This window comes from Schistocerca piceifrons, chromosome 1 (genome assembly GCF_021461385.2).
Source record: "Schistocerca piceifrons isolate TAMUIC-IGC-003096 chromosome 1, iqSchPice1.1, whole genome shotgun sequence".
In the NCBI taxonomy this organism is placed as follows: domain Eukaryota; kingdom Metazoa; phylum Arthropoda; class Insecta; order Orthoptera; family Acrididae; genus Schistocerca; species Schistocerca piceifrons.
The window spans coordinates 490,617,455-490,638,506 of NC_060138.1; the positions used below are offsets into that span (position 1 = coordinate 490,617,455).

General features: G+C 42.5%; 1 protein-coding gene across 1 annotated transcript in view; it reads left to right on the forward strand.

The window, feature by feature from the left end:
- LOC124740834 (NGFI-A-binding protein homolog) overlaps positions 1 to 21,052 on the forward strand; it is a 422,236-nt gene that overhangs the window by 222,399 nt on the left and 178,785 nt on the right. The window contains exon 2 of the mRNA XM_047248635.1: positions 5,776 to 5,877. Coding sequence (XP_047104591.1) covers positions 5,776 to 5,877 — 102 coding nt within the window. The remainder of the gene's footprint in view (positions 1 to 5,775; positions 5,878 to 21,052) is intronic.

The following is a 21,052-nucleotide window of genomic DNA, read 5'->3' on the forward strand; positions in this document are numbered from 1 at the left end:
AAAAATGGTGTAGCCACTCGCTACGCTAGGTACTTGGCTCTTCGTTACATTGAATGGCACCCTTCATTTCGCCGCCGATAACACCAGGTCGTCGCAGGCATGACCTGAACGCTCATGCTGGTCATGAAAAGTGCCGCGTCGTCGGCGTACAGCGCAATCTGTACGCATAAACACGATAGCAAGCTCACTGTGCGCAGAGTGTTTGCGATTACGTACTGCAAAAAAGTACCGTCAAGTGATCACTGCTAGTACAAAAGGAACTAAAGAGGAATGGGAGGGCATACTTTTGTTCTTTGATTGTTGCGCATACATCAGAAACAGAGGAGAAATCTATCATTCGTCCGTTTATTGCCATCGTTCTGTTGCACAGGACACACGGTCAGTTGTAAAAATAGACTTTCGAATAATAGCCTACTAACACCAGATGTACCTTCGTTTCTTAGTTAAACTGACTGTTGAAACATTACTTTTACCACTGAATCACCGAGAGTGTACCTTCCAAGAACAGATAAACAAGTCAATTCCTCACACATACGTATATCTCTCGGAATGACCGCGTTGGGGAAATCACAGCGAGGCTGGCCGGCAACGGTACTTACCGCGCACTATTTGGTATTGAAGCAGGAAACGCGGAAAGTGAGCGTGGTGTCAGAAGTACTGCTGTTCTAAAGACTATAACATAAATATTGTTATTGCAAGGGTTATTGATATCCTGCGTGGGCAATTAGTGTTTCGCAGTGGGCGTGTTAATTTTGCGTTAACTGATGGTTATGTTCAGCCCAGTCGAGGGCTTATTGTAGCTAGTGTCCGTGTCGATTTGGGCACTGATCGCTAATTTAGCAGGGACGACAGAAAGTTATCTGGCACACTATGCCACACACAGTAAGATGGTTTGTGGAATACACACTACCTGATAAGAAGCGTTCCGACGCTCCTGTGTAATGCGGAATTGACCACTAGATGTCACGATAAGTGCACGCGACAGTATAAAAGGAGACTGGGAGTATTAGTGTTGTCAGCAGAGAAATAGAAACGGCAGACTGGGTCGTTCAGGAGAGCTCAATGGCTCTGAATGTGGATTAGTCGTCGGATGTCAAGTGAGCAAAAAATCAATGAGGGACATTTCAGCCTCTCTAGAGCTCCCCAAGTCGAGTGTTGGAGATTTTATTGTGAAGTGAAAACTCGAAGGAACAACCTCACCTGAACCAACGCCAGGCACACCTCACGTACTGATGGACAGGTACAGTCGAGCACTGCGCAGTGTTGTTGTAAGAAGTCACATGATATCAAAGGAAGTAGTCACTCGTCAGTTTCAAAGTGTTACCAGTAGTACAGCTAGCACAGTTACTGTGCGTAGGGAATTAAAAAGAGTGGGGCACAGTTGTTCGGCGGCTCGTTATAAGCCATAAATTTGTGTGATCAGTTCCAAGCGACGCTTGAGGTGGTGTAACAAGCGTCGCCACTAGGCAGTGGATTTCTGGAAACGAGTAATTTGGACTGATGAATCACGCTATAGCTTGTAGTAATCCGCTGGAAGGCTTTGGATTTGGCGAACGTTTGGAGAACGTTACCTGTCATGTGTAGTGCCAACAGCGAAGTACGAAGGACGTAGTGTTTTGGTATGGGGATGTTCTCCCTTATTGCGGTTAAGAAAATGTTAAATTCGGAAGGATATGAGAACATTTCACAGCACTGTTTACTGCGTGGTGTGCAAGATGATGATGTTTGGTTTGTGGCGCGCTCAACTGCGCGGTCGTCAGCGCCCATACAAAGTCCCAATTTTGACACAGTCCAATTTTTTTTACCCAGTCCAATTAGCCACTGTTACGAATGATGATAGTGATGAAATGATGAGGACAACACAAACACCCAGTCCCCGGACAGAGAAAATCCCCAAGCTGGCCGGGAATCGAACGTGGGACCCCGCGATCCAGAGCCACTAGACCACGAGCTGCAGACGCGTAGTATTGGGGAACACTTCGAGACTATGATTGCATCAGCGTGACAGTGCGCCGTGTGATAAAGCAGTATCTCGGACGCAATGGTTTGGGAACAATAACGTTCTTGAAATGAACTGGGTGGCCCAGAGTCCCGAACGCAATGGAATACCTTTGTGATGAGTTAGAACGTCGCTTTTGCTCCAGTCTCTGACATCACTACTTCTCTGGTTTCGACTCTTGATGACGAATTGGCCGTCATTCCTGCACAGACATTCAGACACTTCATTGAAGGTGTTCGCAGCAAAGTTCAAGCTGTCACAAAGGCGAAGGTTGTACACACGCCATATTAATGACCACTAATATACGTCAAGATACGTCTGATTAGATAGCGTAGACTACACGAACCGACAACATCCACCGGCGTTTACCCGCCGTCTCATTAGTTTGCATCAGCAAGGAGGTCGCGGTAACGGCTTAATATACGTTGGAACACCAGAACGCGTGGATTCAGTTGATGTACTGGTGTTAACATGAGCTGTTGGTTCTACCTCGTGATTGTAACAGATTACCACGTATTTACAGGGCTACATTTTTCAAATTCTCTCTCCCCCCTCCCCGTCCTCCCTCCCCCCTCGACAATAGCGATTCTGAGAGTTACTAGGCAGGATATGTGCTACCAACCTTGATGTGATCAGTGTTAGTGTAAGATTTTTGGTGACGAGCTTGCACCGAACAATGGCTGAATAACAACAACTTAAACGTGTTTTAAAAACGTCGTTAGCAACTTCGCCTATGAAGGTAGACTGAATTTCGTTTGCAGTCAATGCATAGTAATAAGGCCCTAGTAATTACCTTGGCTACGCAACACTTTTGATACTGAATCACTGGCACCCACAACAGGAAAACGCGAAACTATGGAAAATGTGATAGCAAACATCAGCGAATGCACGTTGGAGGAAAGTGGCACCCTGGAGCGAAGCTAACACTTACGAACAGGAAATCCAACTCCGTTTTCACGAGAAGCATGAACACCTCTTCACGTACCCACTATTCCGGAAGATACTGTTACGCAGCTATTCTCTGAATTCACACATATACGCGAGACGTCATTTCAAATAAGTGCTCTGCTGGTTTATGTATGGCATTATGCAAGATGTGAGGTGAAACGTTTAATTATGAGAAACTTTATTTGGTCTAAAACGGACGGTGTAGTAGCCATATGCACCCTAGTAATTTTCGACGTCCTTATGATCCGTGGCACACTGTGCCATCGTTTTTAGTCTGCAGTGTGGAGCGCAGCTGTAATGCTCGTGTGTAACCCGAGTGCATTGTCGTGACGTCAGCAGGGCTTAGCGCGTCATAGCACTGATGCAGCCACTGAGCGGAGAGGCAGCGAGCATCAGGAGCGTCGGCAAAGCTGCCGCGCAGAGCAGTGCGTAATCCATGTGTCGCTGGCTGCAGATCGGCTCTCGACATTCGTCACTCACGACAGGTTTCTGTCTTTATGCTGGTGAGATGTGAACACTACTAAGAGCAGTGGGCGTCATTTCGTTTATTTTTGCTCGTGATACCTGATTCTGTTATTTGAATTTGTCAAATGATACTTGAATTACTTTGTTGACATATAACACTATTCTTCCATAGGCTACATCGTATTGTGGAAGTGTATCATCAAAGTACGAGAATTGATTTTACTTTACTCTCTTACGGTCTATAAAATTTTCCTTCGATTTCGTAGCTCCGTGATAGAAACTTAAAAAAAAAGAAAAGTCCAGGAGCAAGTAGGTCTCACGCACTGAGGTTTCTGTATAAACTTAATTAGATATAGAGAGAGTCCATCCATTCCAGGGATAGAGGATGTCGACGATTTTTATCTGTTATCGACATTAATACTGGTGTCATCAAACTGCAAGAATTAATTCTACTATCTGTCATACAGCGTACTATACCGCCTATAAAACTTTCTTTACATTTCGTAGCTCCGTTACGGAAACTTTAAAAAAAGGCCAGGTGCAACCAGGACTCGCGCACTGAGGTTTATGTACAAACTTAATTGTGCATATAGGCTGTCTATGCATTCTAGGAATAGAGGATGTCGACGATTTTTGCCTGTTGTCGACATTAATACTGGTAAAATATCGGTCCCATGGATTCCAAGACCTTTGAGATGTAAAAAGATTATCACTTACTACACTTTAGCTGTTCGTGCAGTAAAATTTCAGTATCCGGCACGACGCTTTAACACCTTATTTCCTTACTACTGACTATTCTGAACAAATACCACCGAATACACCCGAAAAATTGTAACACTGTACGACACATAGTTGAGGAGATATGAAGTCATAAAAGTTGTGATGCTTGAAAATTAACTTCTGCTTAAAACGGAAAGCAAATTACACAGATTATACTCACCCACTGTTTCATAATGAGAGAAGTTAGCGACTTCAAACAAATTTTAAACATAAAAGTTCTCTCGTCTACAAGCCTAACGTCAATTATTAAAGATGTTCGGCCGGCCGGTGTGGCCATGCGGTTCTAGGCGCTTCAGTCTGGAACCGCGTGACCGCTACGGTCGCAGGTTCGAATCCTGTCTCGGGCATGGATGTGTGTGATGTCCTTGGGTTAGTTAGGTTTAAGTAGTTCTAAGTTGTAGGGGACTGATGACCACAGATGTTAAGTCCCATAGTGCTCAGAGCCATTTGAACCATTAAAGATGTTCAGATGTGTGCGAAATCTTATGGGACTTAACTGCTAAGGTCATCAATCCCTAAGCTTACACACTACTTAACCCAAATTATCCTAAGGACAAACACACACACCCATGCCCGAGGGAGGACTCGAACCTCCGCCGGGATCAGCCGCACTGTCCATGACTGCAGCGCCTAAGCCGGCCGGTGTGGCCGTGCGGTTATAACCGCTTCAGTTTGGAACCGCGTGACCGCTACGGTGGCGGGTTCGAATCCTGCCTCGGGCATGGATGTGTGTGATGTCCTTAGGTTAGTTAGGTTTAAGTAGTTCTAAGTTCTAGGGGACTGATGACCACAGACGTTAAGTCCCATAGTGCTCAGAGCCATTTGAACCATTTTTTTGCAGCGCCTAAGACCGCTCGGCTGATCCCGCGCGGCCAATATATTTAACACATTAACTCATTTGTAAAGTAATCAGACAATTGAAGCTGTTTCATACATTGGAGTTGGATTCTTTAAGGAATCAGTGGTTTACTGGCGATCATCAGATATTTGGCTTCAGATATATGGGCAGAAGAATTAACCTAATGATCCGAAAATATAAACGTTCGTCTGTAATACAAGAGTCATTTGTGAAAGAAGAAAGAGAAAGATTTACGTTCCCCTGACAATGGGTCATCAAAGAAGAATCACCACCTAACCGCGGCTTTTTGGATAAGTTATTCCTCCATTCGACTAATGTACAAAACTGCGGGAAACGTAAATTAGGATAGTCGAACGGTGCGATTCGAATCGTCTTCATCCAGACAGCGAGGCCAGCGTGTTGATCACGGCCCCATCCCACTAGCTGTGTGTAATTCCTAGATACTTGACACCTCACGGTTCTTACAAATTACAAGGGAGTGATTGTTGAGCGCAGAGATGACGCTCAACGATTGCAACTATGTCGCTCGATCAGCCAGTTGTAGCAAGTTTCAATTTCTTCACAGTACTGTGCTCTTTTTGTTCGTAGTCGAGTGTGAAACACGTGTACCTGTTTTGTTGCTGAGATATGTGACAGTTTGAGGCAGGCGGTACCTGCGCGCTTGCATGCGGGCTGGGTCAGTGCGTGGCGTGGCGTGACGCGTGTTGTGTGCCGTGTGTTGCAGTGGTGCTGACGTCGGCGCCTGGCAACGAGGCCGAGCTGCAGCTGTACCGCGTGATGCAGCGCGCCAGCCTGCTCGCCTACTACGACACGCTGCTCGAGATGGGTGAGTACGCCAGTCACAAGTCTCCTCACCATGTAGCACGACCGGAGCCATTTAACGGATGTTGGGATGTTTTAGGACCATATAACGGGTAATGACTAGAGACCGGATTATATGCATTTGCATGTTGCATATGCATTTGAATATTTGGCTCCTTTTCACCGGTTATTTCATATTTTAACTGAAAGCTAGTGATGATGCATATTTTTGCTCTATGTTAACATATTTTAAAAATTTAGATGTGCGGTGTGTAGCTCGATCTAGTTTTGATGTCTCACAGATTGACCGCGACCTAGAACTGCATACAATCGCTAATCGAGAGGCCACTGCCAAGCGAAGTCATTACAGAAGAGGAACAGGAACGGGCAGACAGAGTCAAAGCTCTTGCGGCCTCGCCCCCAATAATCCCCTCCGCTGTTATATCGTACGCCTCGCCAACAATTAAATTCAACTTCGCAAGCTTTTAGTCGCATGTCCACTGTTTCAGTTTAGCTGTCTATTTACTTGTACACAGTTGAACGTCTTTACGACGTGTAGTGTGTAACGTGTTGTGCACCAAACCGTCCGGAAAAAAGAAACGTCATTTCGTGGATTGCTGACCATCCTGGAATATTTACATATGACGGAATTGTTTTATATAGTCGAGTCTGCGAGAAAAACGTTTCCTGCAAAAAAAAGTTTCAAATAGACCAGCATGTCAAGACAAATCTTCATAACGCAAGAATGCAGAAGAAAGGACCACGACAACAACTTCTGACAACAGCAAGTTGCAGTAGCAGGGATTTGTCCAAAGGTAACCAAAAAAAGTCGATTTAACATGAATCTGTGTGATGACATTCATTGCAAGCAATATTCCTCTTCTCAAAATTACAAACCCTATCCTCAAAGACTTCCTGCGCAAATATTGCTTAAATCAAAATGTATCACATGAATCAACATTACATAAAAATTACATACCGACAATTTCCGTAAATCTTCTGATATAAATACGCAGTGAAATCAACGACAGGACTATCTGGATTTCAGTTGACGAGACTACAGGCACTTGTGGCCGTTACAGTGCAAATTTAATTGTTGGTATTTTAAAAAAAAGAGCTTTCTTCTTCCTATTTAGTGGCCTGCAAAGAACTTGAAAAAGTAAATCAGTCTACGATCGCCAGATTTGTGAATGAGGGTATTAGAAAAATATTTCCAGGATCTACTGCAGATGAAAGGGTGTTTGTGTTTATTTCAGATGCTGCTCCCTATATGACCAAAGTAGGAAAAGCCCTCCGAGTATTTCATCCCAATTTGATTCATGTCACGTTCTTTGCTCATGGAGTACATCGCCTTGCCGAAGAAGTACGTTCCACGTATGTGAATGTAAATACACTGATTTCATTCACAAAGAAAGTGTTTCTAAAGGCTCCTGCTCGCATCAAGACCTACAAAGAAAAACTACCAAATGTGCCCTTTACCTCCCGAACCAGTGGTAACTCGTTGGGGTATGTGGATCGAAGCTGTGTTGTTTTACAATGAACGTTTCGAGACCATTAGAGGGGTAGTAAACGACTTCTATAGTGCAGAGGCTTTAGCAGATTGCCAATGAAAGGAAGCTTTTAATGCTTCCGGTATTTAAAAAGACATTGCTGTGATTAGCACTGATTTTTCCCATATACCTGCGAGCATTAAAAAAACTTGAAACTCAAAGTTTGGTGTTGAATCAATATATACAGATAATGAATAAATTATTCTAGTGAGCTCCTTATTGCCGGAGGTATTCCCAAGAAAACTTAAAGAAAAGTGTGAAAGCAGGCTTTGAACCCTTGTGCCAAATTGGTAGTTTTGTTAATGGGACGGGTGGTCTTTTGTCAGAAACAATAAGCGCCAACATAGCACCCAAATTCAAATACTACTCAGTTATATCAGTTGATGTAGAACGGTCATTTTCTGCTTATAAAAAGTTTTGAGTGATCGAAGACGCAATCTTACTACCGAACATTTGGAACATTACTTCGTCGTTTATGTTTACAATAGCAGAAAAATGTAAAATAAATTGTCAATGATGCTTTGGTTCAAGAGTTATTAATTAAAACTTAACACTGTTGAAAAAACTTCATGGTTGTATGTTGTTTTTTAAATAAAGTATTGCGGAGTTTTTTAGCGTGCTCCTCTGCTTGCGAAATATCTCGAAGTTGGTCCTGTACATACCTGTAGTTTCGCTGCAATTCACTCGCATCGCGTCCGCTTGTTACCGACAATAATAGCAAAGAAAGAACAATTCTTGAAATACGGTATGCGTCCCCATTTTGCAAATTTTTAGAAAATAATCCCAGAAAGGCCCCCTTCCCAACCTCTTCCAGAAAGTATTCAGAAAATGATATCGGCGTTCTAAATGTACCTTTTTTCCGCATGGCCGGCGCTCGTCCTCGTAATTGATATGCACAGGACTTTGAGATATAATGCACGCAGAACTACCATGTTTTTTTATTATTTGATCTTACATATTTAGACACTTTTCATGCATTTTTAAGCCTTTTTCATGCACATTTTAAGGTTTATATGATGCATATACTCCGATCTCTAGTAACGACATACCACCTGGGCATCCGTGTGTGGTAAACTTCAATTCCGGGACGGGAGGTGCTCCGGCCCCAGATCGAATCCGTACGGCTGATTAACGTTGAACGTCGGTGTGCCGGCCTGACTGGATGTGGTTTTCAGGAGGTTACCCACATCCCATTGGGTGAATACCGAGCTGGTACCCAGCCAATTCCCGTCTCAGTTACGCAATTCGCAAACTTTTCGAAAACTTTCGCTCTCTTTCACACGCAGACTCTTGAGGTATACATATTCCGTTCCGGGGGGTAACAGCGTAGAGACAGGAGGAGCATCCGGCCACTCCTTAAACTAACAATGCCAAATTCGTTAATATTAGACTGATGTATAAGTTCGTAGCGTTTTTGTTTTGCATTCTGGCATTCTGGTTGCTGTGGGTCTATTTATCGACTGTCATCTTTTATTTGTAGGTCACAGTTGCTATTTGAGTCATCTGGAGATAGGGAGTAGATCTGTGCACGGTAGAAAATGGAATGTCAAAGAAAACGGAACATTTCCGACATACTCCTCTGCTTGGGTTCAATAGACGGGGGACAGCAGCGGAGGCAGGGAGACACATTTAGGACATGTGTAGGGTAACTCCTCTGGGCAGAAAACGACGAGAATATGGTTTCCTCGTTTTAAGGAGGATCGTTTTGACTTCAGTGACTCCACATTCAGGAAGACCGACGGGGTTTGATGAAGATGGTTTAAACGCATTAATCCACAATGATCCACGTCATTGTACTCTGGCAACTGTGATCAATCACATTGTGCGACATTTCCATGCAATGGGGAAAGTTAAAAAATCGGGTATATGTGTGTATCTCATGCTCTGGGCCAAAATCACAAAAATCAGTGGGTGGCGTTAAATACGTCTCTGATTGCACGTCGTCAATTGGCTCGTGAATAACCCGAACCATTCCTATCCTATATCGTTACTGGTGACGAGAAATGGTGCCTTTATGTTAACAGAAGGATAAGAAAGGAATGACTGAGCGCAAATAAAGCAGCAATTCCCCGTACAAATACCTGCACAACCACAAAATATAATCTTATGCATCTGGTGAAACAGCGACGGTTTAGTGTTCCACAGTTTGCTCCCGCGGGGTGTAACCATCACTGATGACTTTTTTTGTCAACAACTGAGATGTCTTGCAGATGCAGTCCAAGAACGACGATCGGGAAGACAGAGTGAAGTGATTGATGCTACTCCACTTCTGACTCCCGCTCGAATTCTGCTAGACTGAGAAAAAATACAGTACAGGAGTTGCTTTGAGAAGTCATAACGCACCCAAGTTCTTCACCTACTCTTGCGCCCTCAGATTTTCATCTTTTCCGCACTCTAACGAACAAACTTTCAAAGAACTTCCTTTCCAGATGAAAATGCGCTCCGGACATGGGTCGATGAGTTCTTCACCTCAAAACCATATGATTTCTACAGTCGCGGAATAGGAAAATTACCCAGCGTTGGAAGAATGTTCTTAACAGCGAGAGAGAATATTTTATTGATGACTAAAGTCTCTGACATTTGTATCAGATCGGTTTCTTAAAATTATGAAAAAAACTACGAACTTATGCAATAAGTAAGTCGACTCTGTGCAGTTGCTGGACAAAGGCACAGTGAAAAGAAGAAGAAAACAGAAGAGATGTAGGCTATCGAAACGTAGGTAAGAAGTACACCTTCCAGTGTAAATCATTAAAATTGTCATAAAGTGCGATGAAAATTATATCGTAAGAAAACTCGCGACAGCAGATGACAGCGGGTGGTGCTGACTAAGTAGACAAGGTCGCGGTGCTCATTACTACTTGACGTTCGATGAACGTAAGCATGACGAAGAGTGTACGAAAATACACGTTGACATAATGAAATATAGTTGTTCAGAATGCTGTATTATGAAACAGATTGCTGTACTCTTCAGTCCTGCCTAGCGACCACATCGAAAATAGGGACAATTTGAAAATACACCACAAAGTATTTGGAACGATCATTTTTAATGTGATTGCTGCGAGTGAACGACCAAACTGTCAAATTTCAGTCTAATCTATAACTCGGGCCACGCCTTAATCAGCTCGTCGCCACAGCCACTAGTCTCCTATTCACATCCGTTGTCCTCGCCAACTCACAGTCAAAATCTCACATTCCAATCTAACGTAGACGTTGGGCTACAATATAGATCAATAGGCAGGTTGTGACATTAATTCATACATAATACGCACGAGGAGTTAAAGCAGCCCACCTCACTCCGCTCCCCCAGCTAGTGTTGCCAACTGTGCTTTTCCTCCCTCCTCCTCCTTCTTCTAACAGAATACGAAGCGACCGCATCAAAATGGTTTTACATTATTTTTCTAACTTTTTGTAGGCGTTAAAAACCCTGATGACCAAACAGTACTCGAAACAAATAGCTATGTGTTGAACTGGGACAAAATAAATAATGTAGCTGATCACGGAACAAAACAAATAATTTTCTCCATCAACTGGCAGACAGTCATAATGCAAGCAGTTTCTTTAATGGGTTAGTGGGTCCGTTGCAGCTTCTGCTTGTTGCGATCCTCAGTGCGAAGGCTGGTTTGAAGCAGCCCTCCACGATAGTCCGTCCTGAGGAAGGCCGTTCTTATCTGCAGGTCTCCCTCTGGAATTTCTCATACCCTTCCCATTCTCTCTCCCCCCCCCCTTTCTCAATTTTTTCAGTTACCATATTGATGATTGCTTTATGCCCTAGAATATGTTGTATCAACGGACCCCTTCTTCTAGTCAAATTGTGCCATAAATTCTTTTCTCCAAAGGTCGGTTCAGTCCCTTCTCAATAGTTATTCAAGCTACTCCTCTAATCTTCAACATTCTTCTGCAGCATCACATTTAAAAAGCTTCTATTCTGATTCTGTTTGAACTGTTTACCGTCCACGTTTCACTACCGTACAAGACTAAACCTTCAGAGAAGACTTTCTAACACTTAAATTTACGTAAGATGTCCACAGTCTATCTTTTTCAGAAATGTAATTCGTGTCGAAATAGTTCACAGGTGCACTATCATGACATGAAGTATGCTGGGAGAAGCTACAGAATCACAGTGTGATGCCGGCTGCTGTGACCGAGAGGTTCTAGGCGCTTCAGTCTGGAACCGAGCGACCGCTACGGTCGCAGGTTCGAATCCTGCCTCGGGCATAGATGTGTGTGATGTCCTTAGGTTAGCTAGGTTTCAGTAGTTCTAAGTTCTAGGAGACTGATGACCTCAGATGTTAAGTTCCATAGTGCTCAGAGTCATTTGAACCATTCTCCATCTTTCCCTAATCCGAGCTTGTGCTCCGTCTCTAATGACCTCGTTGTTGAGGGACGTTAAACACTAACCTCCCCCTCATCCTTTAGAATTTCACAGTATATTCCAGTCAATATTGTCAAAAGCTTTTTCTAAGACTACAAATGCTATACATTGAGGCTTGCCTTTCTTTAATCAATCTTTTAAGACAAGTCGTAGGGTCAGTGTTGCCTCCCGCGTTCCTGCATTTCTCCAGAATCCAGTATGATCTTCCTCAAGGTCGTCTTCAGTTTTTCCATTATCTTGCAAATCATTTGTGTCAGAATTTTGCAACCAAGTCTTATTAGTGTGGTCATATTGACACCTTTCGTATTCTGCCAATAAAACGCAGTCTTCGGTTCGCCTATCGTATATCATTTCCTAAATGATCGTCACAGTTCAAGTATTTCTAAAAGGTAATGTATAGACTCTTGGTTGAACATTTTGTGCCGTAGCATGATACAAACTTGGCAGGCGGGAGCCGTGAACCACGTAGCGCGAGAAAACCGTGTTCGACGCTAAGTCGAAGACCGAAAATGCAGTAGGGAATGAGCATTGCGACAGCACATAAAGTCAGTTCAAATTATTACAGGTAAACAAAGCTAGAATCATTACCACAGAAACACACAAATTGAAATGGAGCTGTAAAAAATGCGAAGTAACCATTACATTCGAGACTTGGTGTAACAAACACTTCAGTCCACCCACCAAGCCGGCTATTTATATTCCCAATAGGGCTGACAGCCATCCACAAGTGACGTGTTCCTCGCTACCACAGGGGTCGCCCTGACACAGGCAGAACTATGTGCTTTCACTTTCGTAATGTATCTCCATATGGCGGAAGTGGCGGCATATTAGACAATCGATAACCACTAGTGACAGAAATTATAGGAAATTCTTTTAGTATGCAAGTGGAACACATCACACTGTTTTACTGAGTCAATAAATTGTCACTTTCCTTGTCATCCACATATACTATCAAAAGCATATATTTATATGGCATATATTTATATGGCGGAAGTGGCGGCATATTAGACAATCGATAACCACTAGTGACAGAAATTATAGGAAATTCTTTTAGTATGCAAGTGGAACACATCACACTGTTTTACTGAGTCAACAAATTGTCACTTTCCTTGTCATCCACATATACTATCAAAAGCATGTAGTATTTTTTTTTATTTCTGTTGGCTTCACTAGACGGTAAATGACCTCGTCCACAAAGAGAGAACTGTTCCGATTTCTCCTAAATCGTTGGTACAGAAGGTTTCACAATTTCTAATACGGACTTCTATGAGTTGTAGAGAGCATTTAGTTGATAAAGCTTCGCTCAGGAACCCTTGCCCGGAAACGTACCGTTTGAATGTGAAATAAGTTTGGATGACTTGCAATCGCTTGACGGAACGCGCACAGCGGAGGCAGTGAGTAGTGAAATGGGCATGGGTAAAGTTTCGGGTCTTCATCGCCGGGTTCTCTTCTACGTGACGAAGGAAGTCATATTCAGAGTCTAGAGTGCGGTGCGTCCATGGTTCACTACAGCTATCCCTCCTAACTCGGAACGAATCAGTTTCTCGTAGCATTTTTGTAATCGGACGAAAATGATACGTGGTCTCAGAATTCAACAGGGACTGACGATGGCGCCCTTTGTTTCAGTTTTTGTGCGTATCGCGAAGCGGAATATTTGTAAGTGATGGGATCTTCAAACTTACTTTACACCGGAACTGTACATTTCCGAATATGGGTTCCTTAACTTATTCTACTAAGTCCTTTTTACAGCCGCTACAAGCCTGTAATACGAATTGTGAAAAATTGTGAAACACTCTGTATAGATTAAGTGCAGCTAAGGGACCAAGTCATTTCCTTACGGAAAGCCAGATATAGCTTCTGTTTCACTAAATTAATTCGAGCCAGTTATTACTTTTACTCGTATGACAGGAAATCACACATTCACTCGATTAGCTGAGATAATATTCCATAGCAACACATTATGATTAGTAACCGCTTGTGACGAAAAATGTCCAAAACCAGCTGAAAATCCGGGAATATGGAATTATCCTGAGATATCCTGTCGATAACTCTCTTTAATTCATGCGAACAGATAGCCAGTTGTGTTTCACAAGAACGATATTTTTTGAATCCGCAGGTGCATCAGACGTAAGGACCAACTTATTGCATTCCACCGTTATGCAAGGTTAATCAAGCCCACTTGTCAAGCAGGACCATGCGAACGTGAGACATGCGTTACAGTCGTGGCTTTTAATCTGGTCTTGCAATTGTGTGTGCACGTTATTACTTGGAAACCGTTTGTACTCGCATAATGTTTAGACTAGCGGCTGTATTCGTGCTTGTGTGGACATTTACAATTTAGACTTCTTTTGCTGATGAGTGGTAACACTCGAAATTTCAAAAGCAACAAATAATTTATTTATTATTTGACATTCGGAAACGGCAATAACCATGTTTAATGAAACTAAAAAGTTCAGCGAATGTATCGATACCCAAATGGCAAAGTATGATTAAAAATTCTGTCATGTGCATACAAATGGAGAGATTTGTCGAGGAAAGCTACGTGGCGTCGGACAACCTAGACCTGTAGTCAGTATACCAACAGAGAACTGTTTCCCGAGACTCCATCAGTTACGCTAAACCTTAATCTGCATCTGAACTCTGTAAGCCACCGAACGGTGTGCGGCTGTGTTTGCATGCTGTACTGGAACAGGTTTTTTCCCCTTCCTGTTTCATTCGCGACTGCCAGACGGGAAGGAGAGTTGCTGGTACAACTCTCTATTCGCCCAATTTTATCTAACTTATCCCACCTGTCATCACGTGAGGCTGAAGTCGATATCATGTTTCCTGACTTTCGGAAAGACTTCGACACAGATCACTGCCGAGCAAACAAATAATGTGCTTACGGAGTGTCGGAAGAAATAAGCGATTGTACCGAAGACTCCCTGACAAAGACTGGAGAGAGAGAGAGAGAGCATCAAAACCAAAATTAGCGTCTGCTGTGCCTCAAGATACTGAGATCTAGCGTCGCTCCCTTCCTGTTCTGAACGCACATTTGCAGCTGCAGAAAATAGCTTTGTTACCGTAATGCGAGATTAGTTTTTGTTACGCGGTACCGCATAAAACTAATGCGATACTTTTGCTCATTTCCAAACACTAGACATATCTCAGAATCAGATAGTATAACTATTTTTAACAGATGATCATTTCCAAACACTAGACATATCTCAGAATCAGATAGTATAACTATTTTTAACAGATGAGCACTTACAGTTTCAAAATAACCTAGATTCGCTTCTCATTGTTTACTCAGTCAAAGAAAGAGTTCGCAACCCGGTTTTGCAGTTCATTCTCTGTTGGTACAAGTTTTTGAGAGGAGTCCACGACGGCGTAAACAGCTCCGACACAAAAAAATTGCGCAGCCTGAGGCGAGTGTTTAGCACGTCTCCCCCGCGACACCCACGTCCGCTGTCTTGAAAGTCGGACGAGGTCAGCGAATTATTTCATCTGCAAAAGTTTTTTACGATTGCCTTGGGTTATTACTGCTTCTAAAATGACGCAGAAGTGCCTGTGGTTTCGTCCATTCTGTGCAGCAGTGGATACACCCACAAAGAGTTTCTACGACTCCAGCAAAACTTGCCGAGGAGCAGTGCAATTTAATCTAACATCATTTAAAAGCGTGTATAGATAGTGCCAAAAACTCTCCAACACTTTTACTCATTGCCAGTAATGGTATCGAACTGAAATACGCCATCGGGCTCTCGATTTCTGCAGTGTCAAAAAACTGTCGTATATATACCGGGTGATCCATTTATCTTGATCGCCCCAAACAACCTTTTGTTCAGAAACAAAGTAAAAAAGATATATCAAACAAATGTGTAGCTGTCAGTGGGCATTTCTTGAAACTTTGTTCGTTACGAAGAAATGAACAGCAGTACGCCTTGTTAAATAGCAAACTGTATACGAGGATTTTATTCGGTAATTCGTATCCTCGCATTTGTTTTATACGAAAACCATGGAAAACGTAAATCTCGATGGCATCCTACTCCTGCCGATAGTGAGTCCAGTGTCTGCTCCGCCTCGCTCGCTGCATCGTGTATTAAATTCTGCAAAAATACATTCTTTTAGACGTATTGTTTGTTGGCTTGTTCGGCCGATCTTTGCTTAATGACTTTTTTTTCTGCCGTCTCCCCAGCACAAGTCGCTGGCATTGTCAAACCTACAGTATGACAGTCGTCGCCAGAAGTGGAGGCCGAGGACCCCGAGACAAAAAGCCAACGGGCAGCACTGGTATTGTGAAATTAAGCTTGCCCTTTTCTCAAGTGGTATCGTACTAACCATGAATAGAGGGTAATAGATTTCTGGAAGTCGTCTCATACTGTGCACCACTACAGGCTACTGGCGAAGGTCCGAGCATGTGGATTCCTTTCCCAGTATGTGAGTGGCTCGAAGACGTGTTCTCGATGGCGAGTGTTCATCAGTGATAAGGGTATCGTCAAGAGAGCCCCAGGGAATTACGATAGGACCATTCTTGTTCTCTACATACGTAAATGATCTGGCGCACAGGGTGAAGAGCAATTTACGGATGTTTTCTGATGACGCTGTGGTGTATGGGAAGGCGTCGTCGGTGAATGACTCTAGGAGGGCACATCATCATTTACGCAGAATTTCTAGTTGATATGATGAATGACATCTCGCTCCAAATTTATAGAAAAATGTAAGTCAATGCAGATGATTAGGACAAACAATCCTGTAACGTTGGAATACAACATTAATAATGTACAGCTTGACACAGTCACATCGGTTAAATATTTAAGCGTAACGTTGCAGTGCGATTTTAAATGTAATGAAAACGTCAGGTGAGCAGTAGGGAAAGTAAATCTCGGCTTTTTTTATTTGATTGGGAGAATTTGAGGAAAGTGTAGCTCAGCTATAAACGAGACGGCGTATAGAACGCTGGTGCGAACCATTCTTGTACACTGATTGAGTGTTTGGGATCCCCACCAGGTCGGATTAAAGGAAGACACCGAGGCAAATAGGAAGCGTGCTGCTGGAATTGTTACCAATAGGTGCGATCAGCAAGCAAATACTACGGAGAGGCTTCGTGAATTCAAATAGGTATCCCTGGAGGAAAGACAACGCCATTCACGCGAGCCACTATTGTGGAAATTTAGAGAATCAGCATTTGAGGCCGACTGCAGATCGATTCTACCGGAAGACACCGGCTACTACTTGCTAACGGAACTATGTGGGCGTCAGCTGCGCGTTTATTTAGGAAAACTTTGAACATAATCCACACAACCCAACTCCTCTTCAGTATTCTGTGTTTTACCACGGCGCCAATCGAGCGCTATTTGCTCTCTCTATCTTGCTCTGTTCCGTGTGCTTTGGAGACAGCTTACTAATTGTAGCACCAAAGCAATGCCGGTAACCTATTACAAACAAGGAGACTGTTGTCCAGGTAAGTACTTAATTCGTTTCAGGAACCATAGAGTCTAGCTTTTGAAGAATTTTTTTTGCTTGCCAGCTAACCACGACCTCTTCATACAAGATGCTATAACAAAGTACAGAAAAAAATAATACATTTCTATAGTCGAACTAGGACTTTTACTTTTTGTTCTTGGTTTGTAAAATGTTATGTACGCAAGTGATAGGCAGAAAAGAATGATTGGAGTTTATCGTCTCGTCATCGTCGAGGTAACTAGAACACTAACTCAGATGGCGAAGAACAGAGGATCAGGTGGCTGAAGCCCATTTACGAAATAACTCCATATCCGTAGTAATTAGGGCAATGCCACAAAACTTAAAACAGGTTCGTCCGACATAAATTCCAGTCCCGCACCTCCCGATTACTAATCCATTGTTTTAATTCCTGTGTCACCTCGCTCGATGTAAGTGATAAGTATTTCATGACTGTTGTGTAAAATGTGAAATATAATGGCTAATGCGTGCGTCCATTAAACGCCGCAACCGTTTGCTAGCAGCTAGCATCGTAGTTTTTTTTTTTTTTTCGTGGAAGCCTTGGAGAGAGTAATAGATGAAAAACCATAAGGAAATGGGTAATTACGAACCCTGTACACACTTAATTACTGCAGACTCAAATATTTTCACGGAAAACCTCTAGACACTGTAGGCAGCATTTGCACGAAATAGCGTTTAATAATAAGCACTGTAAGTATTTGTACCCGTTCACTCCTGACCTTTAGGCGCAGAGGTATACCGTATTTAATGCTAAAACATCTGCGTATGCAGGTACAAGTTCTGATCCCATGCCCAAAGAAGGAGCGTCAAGGATTTCATTTGTACCCGTACAGTGCCGTGCAGCTGTATGAGAATTAACTTGCCCCGACAAGAAGTACAGCGTATTTGCGTAATTACGTCATAGCGATAAAGAGGGGCAGTGCTCGTTGCAGTTACTTATTTGTAGCTAGAAAACGACGTACCAAAAAAAGGAGGCACAGTCATATAGAGAGAAGAGTGGGATAGGTTTCGAAGAAGGAACCACTCTGGAGCGCTACATGGGACGCCTGTCCACTTATCGATACCTACCCACCCGCACGCATTACGCACTGCAGAGTAATGCGAAACTGAAACTTCAAAACAGCCAAAATTAAGGTTGATACTGATAATGTTAAAAATGTCTCAGTTCTTAAACTTTCCAAGATGTTTTAGGAGAAATAGTAAATACACTCTAAGAGAAAAAATTGCCGCTCAACGAAAGAGTTATGCAAATTGGACACAAACCGAAATTTATACTGGCAGGTATCGACGGAAAATGCAAAACTATGAACTTTCGCGGCCGATGGATGAATGTGTGACGCTTAGCGCACTGCGCAGCTGCGTGGATAGTAAAAAGAGGACATATCGACACCAGGGCATAACGCCATTGTGAATGTCATTCCGTGTACTCAGTTGGACAGTAACTACGCCTCGCAGACAAGCACGTTAACAACATATGCAGATGTCAGCATCTGAGAGAGGACGTGCAGTTGGACTGAAAGAAGCCGGTTGGAGTAATCGGCGAATCGCTCGAAATTTCTATGGGAGGGATGTTGGCAGGAATGCATAAACCATGGCCGAACACAGTGTCAAGAAGCAAGCAGTCGACCTAGAGGGAAGACAAAACAGTGAGCTCAAAGATAATCTGCAGGTAGTACTGTGCATTACGAAGTGGTGACGCTTGAGTTCTTTGCTCTCCATATTGGTTAACGTATATCTGTCTTCCTCTATTCAATTGTCAGTATATAGCTGATTAGCAAACAGACTAGCAAATTTTACTTTGCCGATGTCATAGGCATAATGTATCACGCTTTATGGGAAATTTGTATTTTTGACATGCCTGATTGCTCTATCAAGCATTTATTTACACATTAAATACCCCTACAAAATAAGCACTACTCTATTCACATTGCTCTTTACATTAGCTGAAAAATTATTACATAAAAGTTCCTGTAACTTATGTAACTTTTATCAGCCATCAAATTACAAGTTACAATACCTCCATTCGAAATAAAATGCGTTATGTGCTTACAAAAAATTTAACATTCTGAATGTTCTAGTTCTCTGTTCTAATTGCTTTTGTGGGAAGGGATGAATAAAATTTAAAAGTAAACAATATTCTGTTCAGCTTTCATTTTTATTTATTATTTCTGCTAAACACTTGAAAAACAAAATGATTTTTGTCTGCTTCTGTCACACAGAACAGTTTTTTCTCTGGACTTTGCTAGTTACAGTTTTTCATTAGCTCTTAATCTAAGTCCAACATATATTGATGCAATCTCTTTAATGAGTTTTGTTTTGTGCATATCTTCCAGGCCGAATGCAGAAGTTATTGAATGCGTCTTAAAAACATTTTTTTCATTAACAGAAAAGTGCTGTCACACTGAATTCACGAACTGAGCATAAACTTATCCCAAATCCGTCAGATTTTCAACAATACGAAAATTCTTCTCACAATAAACTATAATTTTGTATTCATCTTCAGAAGAAATTTGCTGAGTAAATGCAGTTGGGTCACAGGAAGGCTTTTTGCAATATGTGAGGTCACTTTCTTGAACATTCTCAAAAATTAACAAGCTACCACCATTTTAACAACAAATCCTACTATGTGGTACAATATACTGTATTATTAACATAGTTACTGAGATTTGTATCATTCAGAGCACTGCACTAATTTAAACACTGGCTCGCTGGAGCAGCATTTAAATCAGTATTTTTACTCTGAACATGATGGTATCTAAAGTGGGCAAGGAAGAAAACGTAATTTGATTCAAAATCAAGAACATTTGTCTCGCATCCAAATTTTATGCTATTTTATAATAATAGAGCTTTGAGAGCTGACTGTAACTGAGTGGTGTTTGGATTGTTATTTCACGGTCGTTTAGCTCTAATACATGAAAATAATAATTCAGTTGTTCCTGAGTCACTTTATATGTTACAAATTATTGAAATTGGTCTGTCTCTCGGAAAAGAAATTCTATACCTAACATTTCTATACCTTTGATTGACAGCAAGAAACCCAGAGCAGGTGGTGGGTGACTTTATACCCGTATAGAGGCTGTTACAAAACGATACCAACAAACTTTGGGTGAGTGCAGAGGGTGTCTTGAGGAACAAATTGAGGATAGAAACCCATGTCCGGAAATGTCATCCAATGACACTACAGAGCGTCCATACTATAGGTGCCAGAACTTGCCAGTAGGCAACCCCGTCGCCAGTAAACGTGACTGTGTACGCTGGTGCACCGTAAGCACATCTTGGCGTGTTGTTTGTTATATACTGATTGCGACTGATTGCTACGGCCACCAATGGAGAAGATGGATCTAGCTGCTGTGCAGGTTCGCCTTGTCTCCTATACAAGTGCTGCCTTGTTAAGTGCCGATTTAGGACACGTGTTTCCATCCACAGTTTATTTTTCTCGTGTATACTGAAAAACCTTGGGGGCTTTAGAGAGTCCCAGGAGAAAAATCAACTACGGATGGAAACCCGTGTCCTAAACAGTCATCCATTGAGGCAACAGAGCGTCGTATTCATACGAGACAAGGACTGTCTACGCAGCAGATAGCTTCAACTTATCCACTAGCCATCGTGGCAGTCAGTCACCATAACTAAATAGCAAATAACATTGCGCGACGTTCCGCCTACGGTCCATCGGCGTACAAAGTGGTGGCCTAGAGGCAGGAGCCAGCCCATGAACGTAGCGTCGTTGGATGACACAGTTTCCTATCCTAAATTCGTTCTTCAAGGTATAATGAAGTGTTGTGGACGACATCACGCCACGGAAAATACACTGAAGTGCC